This window comes from Myxocyprinus asiaticus, chromosome 9, assembly GCF_019703515.2.
Source record: "Myxocyprinus asiaticus isolate MX2 ecotype Aquarium Trade chromosome 9, UBuf_Myxa_2, whole genome shotgun sequence".
Classification (NCBI taxonomy): domain Eukaryota; kingdom Metazoa; phylum Chordata; class Actinopteri; order Cypriniformes; family Catostomidae; genus Myxocyprinus; species Myxocyprinus asiaticus.
This window is the reverse complement of record NC_059352.1, coordinates 38,936,233-38,955,972: the sequence shown is the minus strand read 5'-3', so window position 1 is coordinate 38,955,972 and position 19,740 is coordinate 38,936,233. Positions and strand designations below refer to the sequence as shown.

Genomic DNA, 19,740 nt, shown 5'->3' with positions numbered 1-19,740 from the left:
GGTTTTCTGTCTGTCCGGTCCTCTCATCCCCTCCCTCCAGGATCGCGCTGGTGCTCCTCACAAACACTAATCTTTTTGCGCACTCTTTCCCAAGTCTCGTGCTTCTGGAGTTTGGCACACGCACAACATCACATTGATCGCTGGATCATCTAAATATGTCGGTGTAAACCGGGCTAGAGGAGAAAGAAGCCAAGGGAAGATGAAATCCGTGCGTCTGTGGATCCTAATCTGTTTGGCGACTGCGTGTTGTCCACTTGGCACCGCTGACAGATATGGTACGTCAAGAACTTGAATGAGCTACAGAATCATTTAAGATGACTGAATGATGCACGACTCCGCTGTAGATAAAGAAATATCAGTATTACGTTTGAAATATGAATGCATATGCTTTTCCTAATGTAAACAGTAGCTTTTTTTTCAGTGCTTACAATGTGATGTACATTATATAAGCTGCATTAATACTTGCTAAAAACAATGTTGTCTGTTTCCCGCTTACAGACAACTAAAAGTATTAAACTTGACGTCAGAAATCTTATGCATTTGTAAACTATTTAATTCAATTTATTGTTAATATATAATAATACATATATTATCTTTTTATTTTTTATTTATTTTTTTTTTCCATTACAGGCAAAGAAAGACGTGCATGCTTGCTGTAAATGTCGACGTCGATGAGATGACGCTTGTCTCGAGTTGAATAAATGGCAGCGCTCTCAACTTAGAGTCTATATCGATTTGTTAGCGATTATTACTAGCGATTAATAACTCGACCAACTCAACCTGTGATTTCTGTGTTGGGAAGAGTTAACACTATTTTTATTTAGGTAATGTCTGTTAATTATGTCGCGGTCAATTTTAGTGTTCCGTAATTTTTAAGACTTAAAAAAAATTCAAGCCCATTGAAAGCAAGTGTAGGTGAAATCAGCACCATGGACAGGGATATAGTCAATCTGTAATTGCTCACATTATTGTGGGAATTTTGGCATAATTGCTTTATATTGATGGGGTGTAGACTGCTGTGTTGGGGGGGGTTTGTCACATGCCACTTACAGAGGTTGTTTTGTATGTTCACGTATGCACTGCATCTGTATTCACTGCTCTTCTGCAGGCTGACTCACCACTGACGCGCAATCCCACGTCATTCTTATAACAGCCGTCACTTTGGGTTAAACGTCACTCAGAAGTATGCAAAACTCTATGAGAATGTAAATATGTAAATTGTAAAAATTGACACTGAAGTCCGCACAAGGATTAATCTCTTCTCTTCATCCCAACCTCTTTCACCTTTTCTCACACACAGGAATCCTTTAGATTTATTTTGATAGAGGCCACTTCCATTTCTAAGTAGGAACTCCCACTCCTGTAACCAACTTTCACCCCACGATTCAATTAAATATGACGACTGTGTCTTCCCTGCTCTCAAGTGTGTGCATATGAGAGAGAGCACAAGGCAGAGTGCCTGGTTTTCTCCTACGTTTTCAAACAAACATGAAAATGGACTTGTCAAAGGGAAAGATTTTGATTTATTGTTTCATTTATTTGTATGTCCAATATTGTGAAGGATAGTTTATATAGTTAAGGATAAAATGAGATACCAAATGTTGTTAGAGGCACTGTTGCTCGTTTTATCTCTCAGCATTCTGGCAAATGTTGATTAATATGATAATGGTGTCTGGACATCATTCCAAACCATTACTTGTCTGTTGCCATGGTGATAATTGATTGGCAGTGTGTGATAAGCAATTGGTTTTAGTGCACCAGCTTATGGTACTGCGGTTGTCAGAGATGTGAATAATGGTCCTCTGAAACTAGCTTTTTGGAACAAATGTAACCCATATCTGTATTTATGGAAAGGTGCAAGCGTCTGGAACATACAGATTTTATGGGAGATTATGTGGGTGTATTTTGACAAAATGGCAGAAAATAATTACCCCAAACCATTTCCCTCACTTTCTAAGTCACTACAACACTGATCATACTCTCTGTTCTTTTTCTTCATCTCCCCAATGATAAGGTTGTCTGTTTGATGAAGGCCTATGCTCCAGTGACCAGATTTGCTGGGATGGTGAGTGCTACTATACTTTACAGTACTTTATATTCTATATTCTACACATTTTTTCCCAAGTTTTTGGCCTTTGTACAAGAACAAGTTAAAAAAAAAGGAAGAAAAAGAAACGCAAAATAATGATTAGACCTGCCCTATTACCTGCCGTCGAATGTGTCCAGTTGTGTAATTATAGTACTAGGTAATAGCACCAGCACCATACTTTCTTGTGCATATCAGTCCATATGTTTTGTTTATTTGGCTTGAGTTACATGAACCAGTCTTACCCTCATGGTTGTGTTTGTGCATTGGTTTCATGCTTTCAAATGTAAAAAAAAAAAAAATACACTGTACACGCAGATTATAATTATAGTATAGGTTTGATCACTGTCTATTGTGTAGTCATTTTTTTATATATATTTTGTAGGCTTTTAAGAAATATAAAGAATATCTTTCAGTTGTGATGTTTTGTGCACTTGTGTGTGTTTGTGTGTGAGTGTGTGTGTGTGTGTGTGTGTGTGCATGCACGCACCATTGACTGGCACAGTAAATACTCTCTTTCACCATAACCTGGTCTTACCCAATCAGTGCTGTTCAACCATTTCCATGGCAACTGTGACATCATACAACTTCACCCTCGCCATAGTGTCTGTTAATGTGCAATAGAAGTAGAAAGAGCAAGAGTGGGAAACACAATAAGGAAGAGAGATCCTTAGAAATGGAGAGAGCAAGAGACATGTATAAAAATGATGGTGGCCATTTTATTCAAAAACGTTGAAACATTAATTTCCACCACAGAAATCTATTAAACACAATACAGAATGGAATGAAACTGTGGAAATGACACTGTGGTGGGAATTTCCATGACACTCAGAAAAATGTCTGTGATGCATGTACATACACTGTTGGACATTGTTAGTAGACAAATTAAAGAAGTGAAAAATATTTTTACTGGGATAAAAGTGCCTGAAGTTAAAGAAACACCCTACCTTAAAGGTATAGTTCATCCAAAAATGAAAATTCTCTCATCATTTACTCATCCTCGTGCCATTCCAGATGTGTATGATTTTTTGTCTTCTGCTGAACAAAAACAAAGATTTATAGAAGAATACCTCAGCTATGTAAGTCCTCACAATGCAAGTGAATGGTGACCAAAATTTTAAAGCTCCAAAATCATATAAAGGCAGCGTTAAAGTAATCCATAAGATTCCAATGGATAAATCCATATATTCAGAAGCAATTTGATAAGTGTGGGTGAGAAACAGTTCAGTATTTGTCCTTTTTTTACTATCAATCTCCACTTCTACTTTCACTTTAACATTCTACTTTTGTTTTTGGCAATTTGTATTCTTTGTGCATATCGCCAGCTACTGGGCAGGGAGGAGAATGTAAAGTAAAAATTGACTTAAATATTGATCTGTTTCTCACCCACACCTGTCATATCATTTCTGAAGATATAGATTTAACCACTGGAGTCATATGGATTGCTTTTTAGCTGCCTTTATATGCTTTTTGGAGCTTAAAAATGTTGGTACCCATTCACTTGCATTGTGAGAATCTACAGAGCTGCGATATTCTTCTAAAAATCTCCATTTGTGTTCAGCAGAAGAAAGTAAGTCATTCACATCTAGGATGGGATGAGGGTAAGTAAATGATGAGAGAATTTTCATTTTTGGGTGAACTATCCCTTTAAATAGAAAGTTGAACAACATCTTGAAATGTACTTCAGATGGACTGTTTGATGTGACCAACCTTGTCCACTGTCTATATTTCAACAAGAGATATACTATAAGGTGTCTATATGTTTATTCCAGATGAGCTGTTTGGTCAGTGTTTTACACAGAGGCAGGAAAGGTTTCGCTACAGGGTGACTGCAGTTCTACTGGACAGACTGCAGTCATTATTGCAAATGCTTATGAGGAAAGGTGAGTTTAACATGCAACTTCTAAAATTGTCCTTCAGTGCAGACTGTGGCTTGTTAAGAATTGCCTTGCACTTTTCGTGTTTGTTAAAGTGATTGGTTGCCATAGAAACAACACAATATAAACACAATGGGAAAAGTGAGGATTCATGCACAAGCATGGGCCTGAAAATGGTCCATATGTTACTACAGTAACCAAGGCCAATTTAGTAATAAACGCAAGTGTGTGCATACATAAACGTCCATGCTTACAAGCATTTTAATGCTTGCTCGTTGCTAATGTGAGTTTTTCACTAATTATTCTGCAGGATTAACTTGGCAGGATGATGTCACCCAATCAGTGATCAAGAAAGAACTCAACAAAGTTCCAAAGATCCCTCTGTCTTCTGGGATTAATAATGACCCCTCCTCAGAGTAAATTTCATTTTTGTCATATGTTCAGGTTCTCTTTATTGTTTCTTACCTCTCACTGCATTGACTTCTCTCTGTATCTTTCCATAATTAAGGTCTCATGATGGCCCTACAAGCCAGCTCAACCCCAAACGGGTGCAGCCCTATCTGGACTACATGATTGTTGACTCACCTCAGTCATCCATGCATATGCAAAGTCTGGATCCTTATACTTATCAACGAGTGAGAATCAACAAAAACACCAACAGCTTTTGTGTGGTGACCCTCAAGGATGGTCATCCCATTAGATAACTTAAACCCTATCCCTACCCCTAAAATTAAGGTTGTTGATCCAGGAACATGTGCTACTTGACAAAATACTTGACAAATATGTTCTGCTACTACTAACATTAATTCTAACTTTGTGTAATTCCGCCTCACAGTATGGCTACCAAGATGAAGAGGAGCGCTCTCTGAACATGGTGGAGGGGGGCAGGTACCCACCACCCTCCTCTCGCATTAGGGGCAATTCACCATTTCCTCCACTGGATAAAGATGATCAGCTTCTGCAGGATCTGATGACTCTCCTCCTTTCCTCGCCCACACAGCCCACTTCACACCATCGGGTGGCAGCACCTCACTCAGCCTCCTCCTTTTTCCAGAACTTCCCACTTGACTTAAAAGAGTATAACAATGACTTCTTATCCCAGAATGAAGAGCTAAACAGCCAGCAAGAGCAAAAGAAAGGGTCCCAGAATTACGGAGTATTTGCCGGGCACCGTGGTTAGTTAGTATTTGTGTTGTGTCAGTGTTTTATCCTTTTAAAAATGTGTTTCTGCAAAGTTCATTGAACAGATAAGACTACCTTCAGACCTCAAAATACATTGGCAATGACCTTGACCTCTGAACTCTGAACCTAGGGCCCCCTCAGCAGAGCATAAATGAGCTGCTTCTGCAGCATGGGTTTGATCTGAACCATCTGACCCCTGAGAAGATGGAGCGTCTCTTCTTTGTCCTCCAGCTCCTGCAAAATGAACCCCAGAACACTCCGAGAAAATGTGAGCACCCAGAGATTTACTGGAACTTTTATAGAATATCAACCGAGAACATAAGCAATTTATCTGAAATGTATGGCATACAAACATATCGACCAAAAATGAGCAGTTAATAGTAGTAATACTGGGTACTGCTACTTCTGCCATTCTCCTTGCAAATAGTTTATAAAATCAAGCTCCAAATAAGTGGCCAGCCAAAAATTCATAATTTCTTGTTTTCGTTCATTCAGCTGAAACAATGGATTCCTCTGTGCCTCAAAAAATGGTAAGTACTAAAATTGTTTATGCTGCCAAGTTGCAAGGTTGGTTTGGTCTCAGTAGTAAGTCAAGTCATTTTTATTTGTATACCGTTTTTCACAACACACATAATTTCAAAAGCAGCTTCACAGAAAATTATGCTTTAACAGAAAAATAAGCATTAATATCTGTAATGTCTTGGAGACATAATTGTGCGGTTTGATAAAAAATTTGATTGTAAAATTGTGCCTTAAAATAAATCATATTTGCATTTAGACCCCGACCCCCAGTGAGCAGGCCAAAGGCGACTGTGGAACGGAACACAGAACTCCATAAGATGTTGGTTAATGAATAAAAATAACCTTGGGGGAAACCAGGCTCACTGTGGGGACCAGTTCCCCTCTGGCTAAACAGCATGAATATAATGCCAATATTAGTTATTTATTTGTAGTTCAACTCATGGTTTAAAATAAGTAAATTGAGTAAGTGTAAGGGGCCAGTGTTTAAAGGGGTCATGAAATGCTCTTTTTATATATTTTTATTATTTTCCCTGAGGTCCACTGATAATGTTAGTAAAGTTTTTTTTGCATTAAAACAGTCCTAATTTAATAATATATGATAATTTTCTACCCTGTCTCTGGCCCTCTGTCTGAAACACTTTGTTTTGGCATACACGCCTTCTTAAAACTTCAGTGTTAACGGCCACTGTTGTGATTGGCTAATGTCGTGCAGCCCCTCGAAAATACAGCCATATTTGAAACTGAATCGGAAAAGAATAAACAACCACACAATATTATAGAACTACATTTCAGGGTTTACACATAACACACATTGCATCCGAATATATTAAACTGTCTAAAGTCTAAAGCACAACTGTTAACACTTAGCACCATAAACTATCAAACAGTCATGACGTGAAATATTCATTAATGAAACTGTTTACCTATTTCTGTGATTGGGTTAATGCGTTTTTAACTGACCCATCCTTTAATAACAGTTCCTTTGCTAAGCTTGAATCGTATTATGACTGGTTCACAAGCAATCCACGCTGATATGAGCCGAAAAAACATATAATCCACGCTGATGGAAGGCAAAAAAGACGCACATTCATAGTCCAAAGCACAATGAAGATGCACACATCCAGTAACATCTTGAACTGATGCCGGGAACGCATCAAATTTTAGTTTACATATACCAACAATTAAAAATAGTAAAGATGGAAAACTCGAAAAACTCGTCCATGGTGCGTTTGTGTTCAAAACAACAAGAGGCAGCAGCTGAATGAAGCCGAATGGCTTCTCCTCTTCAGAGCTGTAACTTGACTCCACGTCTTTAAAAAGCGGCCCAAGGTATGTATCAAGCGGTCAAAGATGTTCTGTGTAGTGCATATTTAAATACAAAAATAATTCAAAATAGTCCAGATGGGTCCCCTTTGGTGTTCAGGAATAGTTAGGCCACACTAGGCCTGTTTGTTCTGCTCTCTCTTAGTTTATAAACTGAAGCACATGTGGGCGGGGCCAAGGGTAAGATGATGTAATTGTAAGTATTGATGTTTTTCGCTGTAGAGGCGGTCATGAATTAATGTATCCCTTGTGACGTAGGGTAGTCGCGGAAGTAGAGAACGAGGCGTTTTTGCAGCTTGGTTTCAATAAATGCTTTTATTGTATTGGGGATTAACATTTGAGTTCTAAAATTTACAGTATGTTTTTATAGTAGAAAGACCTCTTATATGTCTAAATATCAAGGACAATTTTATTCCTCATGACAAGACCTCTTTAAACAAAAATATTTTATGTAGTAATGTAATATATTACCTGCAGGTGACAGCTGCATGTGTTACGGATTTTATCCTCCAGTCCAACTCATAATACAGAGAAAATTAAATGTTAACATTTGGGTAACAAGCACCATGAGTATGTGTGATTTGTGTTCTAGATCTTTATTGTACCTGAATTAGTATGTGTCTGGTGTATTTTGGTGCTTCAGGACTGCTGCAACATGGTACTCTTGCCTCCCTTTTACATTAACAATCATGGTTGGCTAGGAAATAAACAGTGACAGTGGCTCAATAGCACCCCCAAAGGCATGATAAAAAGAATGAGACAGAACAAGCATGGATGACATGACAGGTTTTGTGTGCTTTCTCTATGTTAGATGAAGATTACAGAAGGGGAGATGACCCGTGTGGTGGAGAAGGCTTCTGCCCCAGACAAAAATTCCTCCTTCCCTTCTCCACTCAACTCTGGGGCCAAAGCCTCCCCAAAGAGCTCCAGCTCCCCAGGAGCCTCCCAGGATAACTCTGTCATTGTGGGTGCCAGTGTACTGGGGCCTGCAACTCTCAAACAAGAAGTGGGAAGGCTTGAAAAGGGAGCCCTGAGTAGGCAAGCAGGAAAGAATGAAACCAAGTCAAAGGAGGAGTTTGGATACATTGTCACCAATCAGAGGTACAACGGACAAAAAAGCTGAGTGTTGTCTGTATGGGTTATTCCTTTTATTCGGAAGTGGTCAACGAAGGACCTGAGATCACGCGTCAAACTGGCTATTCAGTGGAGAGTGTTTGTGTTGTTTTGTGAGTTCTGTGTTTGTGTAGTTTGTGCTTGTAAATTGTGTGTCTGTGTCTGTATGAATGTGTGTGTGTCTGTCTACAGTCCTCTTAGTTTGTCCGATGGTGTTCGTCTACTGAAGACCCTTGCTGAGAGGATCCATCTCACCACAGGCTCTTTCATCAATATCAGGTAGGCCTAGGTTCAGTGCAGGGAGGCCCTGAGAAACAGCTGAGGAGAGTCCCAGATTTTGCTTAGGTGGCAGGCCTCAATTAGATCTTGAAAGTACACTAACCCTAAGCTTTTTTTATTATTATTTGCAAAGCTTGCAGCAGCATTTGCAAACACAGGATTTGGAGATTATGGAAATGCAAAGGCAAGCTGTTTAACTTTAGTTACAGTGCTTTACCCATGAAAGATAATCATGTAATCAATGTAAGCAGACTTGATTGCTGTTTGTTGCTTTGGTTAGCAAGCAAATGCTAATCCCACTAACCCTTTGACTAAATTAAACTGTGGTGAGCTGGAACCTTGATCCATTGTCCCTAGAGGACAGAGGAGGGTGGCTAAGAGGGAAAGAGTGAAAGAAGGAGAAGTGAATGTAATGAACTTACTTAGAAGTGGAGTTACCCCACTAATTGTCCACAAATGCCTTCCCTCATCTCTTGGATCCCTATACTGTCTAACGTGAGTGTGTGAGTGATGCTTGTATGTAATTAAAACCTCTGTTCCACAGTGTGATTGGTCCAGCAGTCACTTTCCGTGTCCTCCCGAACAGCCAGAATTTATCAGCGAATGAGGTGTCCGAAAAGACCGGTAAAGAATATTTCTTTGTTATCAAGATTTATAGCTTGTTGGTCACAGAGAAGTGTTTCTGAGAGACATAAGGATGGTCCAAAAGTAATGCAACATAATGTCCTGGTCATATTGTACCCCAAATCAATAATAATTAAAAAAAAAAAATGAAAATGAAGCCTACATTTTGACCTTAAGCTCTATGGGTTTAAACTCTATGGGCCCGTTGGGGGTGCTATATCGCGATCTAAGTTTATGCTTAAAATGTTAAAGTCCGCAAAACATAAGTCAGGCATATATGGTGTCATTTGAAAGCTTAGAATCTGAACTTTTCATAAAATACCATAAATTTTGCATTTATGTTACAGAAAATAACAAAATAAGGACATCCACATCGCAAATAAGTGCCACCTAGGGGTAATGTGGTAGAAATATTAAAGTGAATATAAAAGTCTTTCACATAGCATTTAAATGGACAAGTCATATATCAAATGAAAGCTATTTTGTTATAATACCACTAATACCAAAGTTTGAAAGGTTTTCAAAAGAATCACAAAATGAAAATTTATTTCTGTTAGACATAAAATACAAACATCTCTTTTATGCGCCAATCAATGCAGCTGTAAGCCCCAAATAGCCAAAAACTTTACATCTCCTTTTACCTTAGGCAGTTTTCTACCAAATTAGCAATTTTGCACTGAACAGAACCATAATTACACTGGCGGCCAAACGTTTGGAATAATGTACAGATTTTGCTGTTTCGGAAGGAAATTGGTACTTTAATTCACCAAAGTGGCATTAACTGATCACAAAGTATAGTCAGGACATTACTGATGTAAAAAACAGCACCAACACTATTTGAAAAAGTCATTTTTGATCAAATCTAGACAGGCCCCATTTCCAGCAGTCATCACTCCAACACCTTATTCTTGAGTAATCATGCTAAATTGCTAATTTGGTACTAGGAAACCACTTGCCATTATATCAAACACAGTCAAAAGCTATTTGGTTCCTTAAATGAAGCTTAACATTGTCTTTATTTTTGAGTTGCCACAGTATACAATAGACTGGCATGTCTTAAGGTCAATATTATGGCAAAAATGGCACAAAAAAAAAAAAAAAGAGAAAGAAACAGCTTTCTCTAGAATCTCGTCAGTCAATCATTGTTTTGAGGAATGAAGGCTATACAATGCTTGAAATTGCCAAAAAAAACTGAAGATTTCATACAAAAATATACACTACAGTCTTCAAAGACTAAGGACAGAGATGTGGAAGGCCAGATGTACAACTAAACAAGAGGATAAGTACATCAGAGTCTCTAGTTTGAGAAATAGACGCCTCACATGTCCTCAGCTGACAGCTTCATTGAATTTGACCCGCTCAACACCAGTTTCGTTTACAACAATATAAAGAAGACTCAGGGGTGCAGGGTTCCCAGTGTTTCCAATGATGATTCTCATTACATTTACATTTATGCATTTGGCAGATGCTTTTATCCAAAGTGACTTACAGTGCCCTTATTACAGGGAAAATCCCCCTGGAGCAACCTAGAGTTAAGTGCCTTGCTCAAGGACACAATGGTGGTGGTTGTGGGGATTGAATCAACAACCTTTTGCTTACCAGTTCAGTGCTTTAGTCCACTATGCCACCACCACTCCGGCATTACCGTAATTTTATTACTGCAGAAATGAAAGCTGTCATGAAAATAATTTTACAGTGGAAAATATCTTAATGGCTGTAAAAAATAGTCTTCGTTTTCTATATGCAAAATATAATTTCGTAAATTAGTAAATTAGGATGTGGACATTTTCTTGTGAGACAGATTTTGTGAAAATCACTCAAAAATTTATGTTTTTCATTTATTTATACATTTTTAAAAAATATTTATAAATAAATTTATATTTATTATTTATAAAACTGATAGCTTTAATTTTAACATGTGATTGGATGAATCACGTTCAAAAACGCACACCTTTGACCACACATAGGTTGAATTAGGCCTATATATTAATGCACCAAGCCTGTATGGGCTATGATTTTTTAGTGAATGCAATTATTTATTAAACATCATATTGCTGTTATTGCCACTTTATTAAAGCGATGCAGTGTGTTACAGTGTTTTTACCACGTTTTAGGCTTTCCGTCCTGTTTATTCCTCATAACCATGGTAAAAATCACCATAATGCAAGGTCTCTCCTGTCTTATTGCTTTATTATGCAGTAGATCCAATACTGGCTCACAGTGGTCTGCAAATTCTGCTGTCTATTTTTTTATTTATTTTTTACTTTTACATGCAGTGGCTCAAAAGAACTTTCTAGAATCAGAGACTGGTCTAAAGGTGCTTCAGGCAGGTGTTGGGGAGGTAAGGATGTGCAGTTAACTAACTTCATTATTATGTCTTTACTATTGTGTGCACTGTTTAGTCCTTTCCCATTCATTTATGTCTCTATCCATGCTTGAGGAGGGAATATCTCGAAAGACCCCTGACACCACCCCCGTCTCATTTGCGTTGTTGCTATGACAACGACATCATACGTGTCAAACTGTCAGGCGCGCGTTCACGAGCGCGTGGCCGATTAGCATCCCAAACGCTTTTCCCCTCAGAACGTAACCTTCCCGCAAAAGATCAGGACGCATGTTTTGTCGCCGAGTTACCTTCTCACTGTGCGTTTCCCGCGAACCTAAAGTCAACTGCCTTTACAACCATAGTTCGTAACAGTTGTTTCACGTAATTCAAATTTCAAACCGGTGGATGAGAGCTCTGCGGTTATCGCACGCGCAGGTTTCTGCTCATCTTTGTCGGACCACCGGGCGGGAACGGTTTCGAGATTCTACTTTAGTTTATTAATCTTTTTGGTGAGTTCTTTCTCATAATTCACAAACTTCAATAATGTTGCATTTTATTTAAAATATTAAATCAGTTATTCTCTTTAAATATAATATCTACTATCAATTTTATCGTGTTTTTTTTTTTTTTTTTTTTTTTAAATCACACACTGTTACTTCTTTGTTTTACAGAACTGAGAAATATTTGTACTCACTCTTTGAAGTCGCTGGCTTTAGGCTCATGATCAGAATTGTAATACATGAGTTTATTAGACTTGGCCACAATAGAGGCGGGCCAGTCTGCTTTTATTTAAAGCTAAATAATAACCTGCTGTTGTGTTTGTTTTTTTGTTTTTTGTTTTTTTAACTGCTCAGTGATTTGTTGCAATAAAGAACATGTATTGAAAAATGACCAATTAGAATTATTTGCTCTCAGAATCTCTGCACAGACAGTGATGTCAGGTAAAGATAGTTACTGTGGCGACAAGGTCAGTGCGCTGTGCACATGAGTGATGATGTAATGTCCTGGCTTCTGTGTGGTCTGCATCATTCCAGCAGACAAATAAAATTGGGGAATATGGTGGGATTCTTATCAGTGGGTCGAACTGTTGTGCATTATAGAATAAAGAACAGATAGTTGCTCTATTTCTCTTTCCATCTCATTGATTAAATCATTACATTTACTTTTGTATCTTTTATCATTTTAATGACCATGGTGCTTACATCAAGCGTTCTGAAGTTGCCGTGGCAACTGGTGACCCCACTGAGATCATAGTTCCAGACAGCAGGGTGGGACATGCAGTCCACCTCTAAACAACTCAATTCTGTCCTGTTTGAGTGTGTTTGTGCAAGCCTTTACCTCACTTTCTCCTCCATTCGATTTTATTTCAAAATGTTAAAGAGCAATGCACAATCCTGCATGGGAGATAAAGTAAAGAGGGGGAAGGGTTTCTCTCGGCAGTCTGATTCTTACAGTTTCCTTTAATCAAATGTGATTAGGGGATATGGGAGGTATTTACCCAGCTCTTGTGACCTCACAATGATTCTTGCTTGTTTCACTGATCTCTTTCTACTCTCCATCATTCCAAAAGAATGACGGCCAAGCGTTGCCAGTGGCAACACGTATACATGACAGTGGCCAATGGGTGTTCCTCATGTTTGTGGGTGTGGCTTGTGTGGGTGGACTCCTGGTGGGGGCGTTGACCATCGCTTGTCTGCGCACCCATGCCCGCCAGTTGGCCTCAGGGAAACTGAGGCTGGGACCTGAAGCTGGAAACGTGACGCATTATGAGTACCAGGTAAGAGGAAGTGATTGGAATGTGTGCTGCATCATATCTCAAATGTACAAACATTAAATGTGACTAATCACACCACATAGTTCTCATACCACAGCCTGACTAGCTTGTTCTCACATTATTTTCTCAATTGCTTCAGGATCTTTGTCGGCAGCACATGGCTGCTAAGTCCTCTCTGGGCAGGCAGGACTGTGGGGTTGGAGCTGCAGGTGGTGTAGGTCCTGGAGGAGGAGGAGGCAGAGGAACTGATACATCACGAATCAGCAGTGTGTCTTCTCAGTTCAGTGATGCTCCCCAACCAAGCCCTAGTTCGCACAGCAGTACCCCCTCCTGGTGTGAGGAGCCAGCACAGTCTAACATGGATATATCAACGGGGCACATGATACTGGTAGACACAAAACCCTGTTTATACACAATAAATGTAATTCATTTCCCATTTATACCACTAATGAAGTTCCTTTTGGTTTATGCTGTGAATAATAATTGCCCTCCAACCATTTTCCCCTAACAGACACATGTATCGGATGATTATACAAAAAAAATGTTGTTTCGTTTTCTTTGTATCTTAATAGTTTATTAGCACTCTCTAAATTTGCCATGTCTTTTTTTAAGTATCACATGAAAGAGCAGTGTTTTTGAGAAAAACAACAGTAGTCTCTATACGGGTGATCACTCTCACTCACTCACTCTCTCTCTCTCTCTGTAGGCATATATGGAGGATCATCTGAAGAATAAAGACCGTTTGCTGAAAGAGTGGGAGGCTCTGTGCTCCTACCAGGCAGAACCCAGCACCATCTTAGCAGCCCAAAGTGAAAGTAACGTCAAGAAGAACCGCTGCTCTGATGCTGTGCCCTGTGAGTATGGCACCATTGCTCCCCCATCCCCCTGGCTGTCTTTAAACTACTTAGTTTTCTTTGTAAGTGTGACTTAAGAAATTGCTTTCCTTAACTAACTGTTTTCTTTCTGTTCTTTTTCTTAACACCTAAACTATGCTAATTGATCTCTCCAGTTTTTTAGATGTGTAACTCTAAGTTGTTTTATGCAGATGATCATTCACGAGTGAAGCTGAAGGCTGAGATTAACCCCTCCAGGACAGACTACATCAATGCCAGTACCATTGTAAGTCGAAACACTATGTACACCTGAAGATGGTAAACCTGCCCATTCTAGACATGTGACAAATTTTTTAGAATATGGAGCATGACAGTTTGAAACTTGCTTTGAAGCTAGAAATCCCTCCTCTGCTTGCATCCCTCTCTGTTACCAAGGTGATAATCCATTTATTCCTCATAGATGTGCAAGGCTGCCACTGGTTCCGGAATCCCCCTCTCAGCGTTGCTATGGTTACATTGTATTGATCTCATTCAGGATGTGTAGGTCTGGAATCTCCCGCAGCTCTGTTGTAGTCGAGAGTGGGGGATCATCAATTAAGCCTTATGCACTCGGATCGCATTAATGGCCTTTTGTCATGGTAATGGCCAGATCCAGGGTTAAGAAGGGCTAATGCACTGACCCCTGACCTTTTGTGTCCTGATGATCCTTTAGATCGAGCATGACCCCCGGATGCCAGCGTATATCGCCACCCAAGGACCTCTCTCACATACCATTTCTGATTTCTGGCAGGTTAGTCTCTGTGTGTTAATGAGAGTCCTCATTCACTATAAAAAATATGTCACTTCCATTGTAAATTTTGCAAACAGTGAATACCAATCGCTGATCTACAAATGAATTAGTGCAGGTATGGTAATGGGGATCTGTTTTGAAATGATTTGTCAAGTCCCTTACAAATTTTATATGCAAACATATAAATACTGCACAAATGGCATGTTTTGTAACCCGTGTTTGTTGTGCAGATGGTTTGGGAGAGTGGCTGTACGGTCATAGTGATGATGACGGCTCTGGTTGAAGATGGAGAAAAGCAGTGTGATCGCTACTGGCCTGATGAGGGCTCTTCTCTCTACCACATCTATGAGGTTTGTGTGAAAATTTAATATGTGAACCTTAAGAGATGTCTTCATTTCTGGTCTTTCTACTTGTTGAGTTGAGTTTTCTGCTTTAATAGGGCCTATGTTGCGTAAATGGACGTTAACCTGAAGTTATCACTTTCAGGTGAACCTAGTGTCTGAGCATATCTGGTGTAATGACTTCCTGGTGCGTAGTTTCTACCTGAAGAACGTCCAAACCCAGGAAACTCGTACCCTCACTCAGTTCCACTTCCTGAGCTGGCCCGCACAGGGAATACCCACCTCCACACGCCCTCTGCTGGACTTCCGCAGGTACTGCACAAAGGTTGTGCACATACATGCTGTGTGTATACTGTAAATATTAGTGTGTATTATATATTTACACATATGAATGTGAGTTTATATCAGTTCCACATCATGTTTGCTATTTGAACCATCTTTCACCTTTCTCCCAGCTTCCATTACATGATATAATTCAAACATGGCTTCACTCTTGTTCTCTCTTCATTCGATCTGTCTGTTAACTTCTTATCTGCTCTCTGTATTTCTCTTTGTGAGCGATGGAGCGCAGTAGCGAGGTATTGCACAACTGTCTGTGTCATTTTTGTGGTTTGCAGCTAGTAGTCTGGTTCCAGTTGCATAGTCACAAAAATGAGCACAGACAGGTGTGGCTGCAGCAACGCTGATGAAACGCTCCATCGCCTAACTCTCTCTCCCATTCTCTCTTCATCTTCTTTTATTTCATCTCTTTTGTTTCCGTCTTTCAGTCTTCTCCACTTATTTCACTTGCATCACAGCTCAGTTTCCACCCACAAATATGACGAAATGCTGTTTGGTGTTGAAGTTGATTGTTTCTTACCACTATTAACTGTGAGGTGTCTTTGGTAGAACTCTGCTCTGTTTGATCTTTCTGATTCTCTTTACTCCATTGTGAAGTGGTCCTGATGTTTTTCTCTGATCTCTCTGGGTTTCTACTCTACATTAGCCTAGAAATTTCTCTCTGATCTCTTTCTCTGCCTCTTAGGAAAGTCAACAAGTGCTACCGTGGACGCTCCTGCCCCATCATTGTGCACTGCAGGTATGTAAAAATACACTTAAGCACATTGTTACATTTGGGGTGAATAAAAGTTCTTTCCAGGAGAGTTAAAAGCAGAGGGTGTAATTTTTGTGCCTCTAGCAGCACCAAACGAAATTGCAAAAATAGGTTTTCAAATAGATTTTCTGAACACTCCACTCTTCTGCCAATGGTCAGACAACTATATAGTTCTACCTCAAACTCACACCATGTTGCTGAGTCAATGTTGATGTGTTGGGTTGGTTGGGATTCTCAAACAGAGTAGACCAATATTTTGATTACACCACAGTGTTTACACTTCTGGGAAATCATCCTACGAATGTCTAAAGGCCAAAGTATGTTTTATTTTTCCGTAGCGTGCCGTTACGTCTTCAGCGCCATCTGCATATGCGCAGATGCATGGCATTGACCATACTAAAGAGAATCACAAAGCAGTCTAGTGTGCTTGCATCACATTTATCCGTACTGGCTCGCGGTCAAAAGAGTATAATTCAAAAAGCTAAAGCGCTCAACCATGCATGAGGATCAACAGCACGTGGAAAAACAATGTGTACCCTCTCTGTGTTTTAAGCTGGTATAAGAGAAAGTATTGTAACATCGAAACATTACACACAAAATGCAATTCCTTTGAGAGTACATTTTGCCTACCAAACATTTAATTAGAAGGTGTGTTTTACTGTAAATATAATGCTTTCTTTTTGAATATGAAGTGCTGTATTGATTTGAAGTTTGTTTGGAGAGCTTTGCTTACTTTATCACCTTTCTGTTTGTGCAGTGATGGTACAGGACGGACTGGTACATATATCCTGATTGACATGGTTCTGAACCGCATGGCCAAAGGTCGGCACATGTAAAAAGCAGAAATCACATAGTTACGGCATACTGAAAATGTTTGACAAACTTTTTGTTTTCATCTCAGGAGTTAAGGAGATCGATATCGCTGCAACCCTGGAACACATCCGAGACCAGAGGCCAGGAATGGTGCGCACCAAGGTAATGAAGGACTGAACAGAAGTGTTATGCTCAGTAACACCACAGAGGCCCATTTCAGAAATGAAAGTATGATTGTACTCAAAAAACACCATAGTGTCAGCAGTCTCCTATTCTTCTCAGTTGCTGTAACTGCTCTATATCATTTTAATTGGTGTTGATGGTGTTATTAAAGAAGAAAAATAGAAATGCTGACCGATGCTTGTCTCTCAACACAGGAACAGTTTGAGTTTGCACTGACTGCTGTGGCTGAAGAGGTTAATGCTATTCTCAAAGCTCTGCCCCAGTGAGACGAATGACCATTACTGCCTGACCGATCAGGAACACGCATACATACACACTCGCTCATAGATTACTTAGCATCAACATGCATGTGTGCATACATGCCTTGTGTGACCACTGAACTTAGTATTGTTGCCTTCCTGCACTTCTCTAGAACACACACACTCAAATCCACATATCCAACCAGTGCTGCCTAACCATGCCTTCCTACAGTATTTGACACTCTAACATCGAATCTCCTTTAAATTTAAATGTACATTCACACAACCTATATTCAGACTCTTCAGGATATGATTCTTCCTTGCCTTCTTTCTTGGTTAAAAAACCCCCCATGAAATTAGCATAAGGAAAGTCTGTTTATCTGTGCTTGCTCTCTCTCTCGGACGCTGTCCTCAGTTTCCCTCATATCACCATGGTGATGATTTCTGAGTTCTGTTATGTACGCATAATCAGTGTAATTTGTGTTTTCTTCAAAACATGCTTGTCAGCTCTGGTGGAGGTGGAAGAGAGGGAAAGCAGAGTCATAAAGATGAGCAGTCAGGTCTCACATTCAACATAATGTAGGCCATGGTCATGTGTAGGCTTGAATGGAATGTGCGCACGCATAATTCTACTGAAACCTTCACAGATTTCCACAGAATTATCATGGCCCTCATTCAAAGTTGTACACATCCCCTGCCACTTGCATCTTGATTTATTAAATATTTTGACTAATTTAATAATGCTTTCCTCTACCAATAAGAGTGCAGTACTCCCAACATTGTTTCACACTTTTCTCAATGTTTAAACCCATTAAACACAACATTTTCCATGTTGATGGAATACGTTGAATTTCAAATTGTTTTTTTGGGAGAAATACAATGACTTTGAATTCCCTCTCTTTCTCGTCCTTTCTTCCCTGGTCAAAATATATTTCTCTACTTTGATTATTGTGGTCAATTTAATTGTTCTATTCTTCTGGCAAATAAAACTATAAATATATATAATGTATTATTGAAAATATTACTGAAATCTAAAAAAAAAAAAGATTTATTTTGTATTTTGTGATGACTAATAAAACTTGTTTGTGAAGTGATGCAGCAGCATCACTGTGTATATGTGTCTTTTTCTTTATTCAGTGTTTACATTTATTCTTCTGACAATTTTTATAAGACAACCATATTTTTTTCCACATTTACTAAACCATTCTTTCTTAGATGGATTCTTGCAAAGTTGTTTGTACAGTTTGTAACAGGAATAAAAACAAATATTTATAGTACATTTTAGAATAATTGAATATACAATTTCCTATTAAAAAATTGGGCAAACAAAATTTTAGTTTGTACTATTTGTAATAGGAAAATATTAAACACATGCAATTATAGCTAGTAAATTTTAGTACAATATACAACCCAAAATTTGTAAAAACAAAAAAGAAAAAGATTCTCTTGAACATCTGTATACATCCTGCAACTAGAACCCTTTTTTGTAAATGAGTATCTTTAGGGCACATCAGGTAAAATCACTGTAAAGCATAGCCCCTCATTTATTGCTCAAATTACACAAAAAAAAAATAAAAGATTTACGCATTTCAATTTATAGCAAAATTTCATCAAAATGAATTATTCATAATAATAAAAAGTTTTATACATTTTATTACACAATTTGATGAAATTTTATGAAACTGAAATGTGAAAATACTCAAAATAGGCAAAAATATTTTTCAACATAATATTTATATCTTCAGCATCAATTACATGTGGTGTTCAGCAGGGTTAAATCTTAGGTCCTCTAATATTTTCTTTATAATATGCTTCCTATGGGCTCTATCTTTCAAAAATATATCTCACCACTGGTATGCTAACGATTCACAACTTTATCTCCCGGTCAGGTCAAACAATAGCTGCTCCTTAAGCAATCTCTTTAATACTAGATAATACCTGCTTTTGAAACGTCTTAAGCGCAATAACCTATTTCTCAGGAAAATAAACTGCTTCTGCCCCACTACATTAACATTCGATACACCGAGCGCATACACCCACTTGCGCTGGCACCAAAATTGCACTTAGAATTAGCGCTCACAAAAATTGGATAAGATGTTGCGCGTGGTTTGTGCACTCACGAAAATAGAGCCCTGGATGTTAAAAAATGTCCTCCAACTTAATGAAGACAAACCTGAAGCAACTCTTTTTGGCTCTTCAGCTTGCATGTCTAGCCTTGGTAATCAGTTAGGTACGTTATCTTTGAACTTACATAACAAGGTTAAGAACCTGGGTGTCATCTTTGACTCTGCAATGCTTATTGTGAGGGGAAGCTTTTTCCATCTCAGGTCTATTTCCAAATT

The 19,740-nt window shown here is 38.8% G+C and overlaps 1 protein-coding gene across 2 annotated transcripts; it reads left to right on the top strand.

Moving 5' to 3' along the window:
* Positions 1-84: 84 nt before the first annotated feature.
* On the top strand, positions 85-18,514 carry ptprnb (protein tyrosine phosphatase receptor type Nb). 2 transcript variants are annotated; one of them, XM_051707672.1, is made up of 23 exons: positions 85-275; positions 2,015-2,065; positions 3,859-3,969; positions 4,274-4,379; positions 4,472-4,598; positions 4,799-5,138; positions 5,276-5,413; positions 5,641-5,675; positions 7,802-8,091; positions 8,296-8,382; positions 8,927-9,006; positions 11,283-11,347; positions 12,903-13,109; positions 13,246-13,494; positions 13,813-13,960; positions 14,152-14,225; positions 14,652-14,729; positions 14,960-15,079; positions 15,216-15,382; positions 16,095-16,148; positions 16,921-16,985; positions 17,065-17,138; positions 17,354-18,514. In XM_051707672.1, the coding sequence occupies exons 1-23, from the start codon at positions 200-202 to the stop codon at positions 17,423-17,425; spliced, it is 2,814 nt and encodes a 937-aa protein (XP_051563632.1). In that variant the 5' UTR covers positions 85-199; the 3' UTR covers positions 17,426-18,514. The 2 variants fall into 2 exon arrangements, with proteins under 2 accessions (XP_051563632.1, XP_051563633.1); XM_051707673.1 differs by lacking the exon at positions 8,296-8,382 and having other exon boundaries at positions 87-275.
* Positions 18,515-19,740: the final 1,226 nt, after the last annotated feature.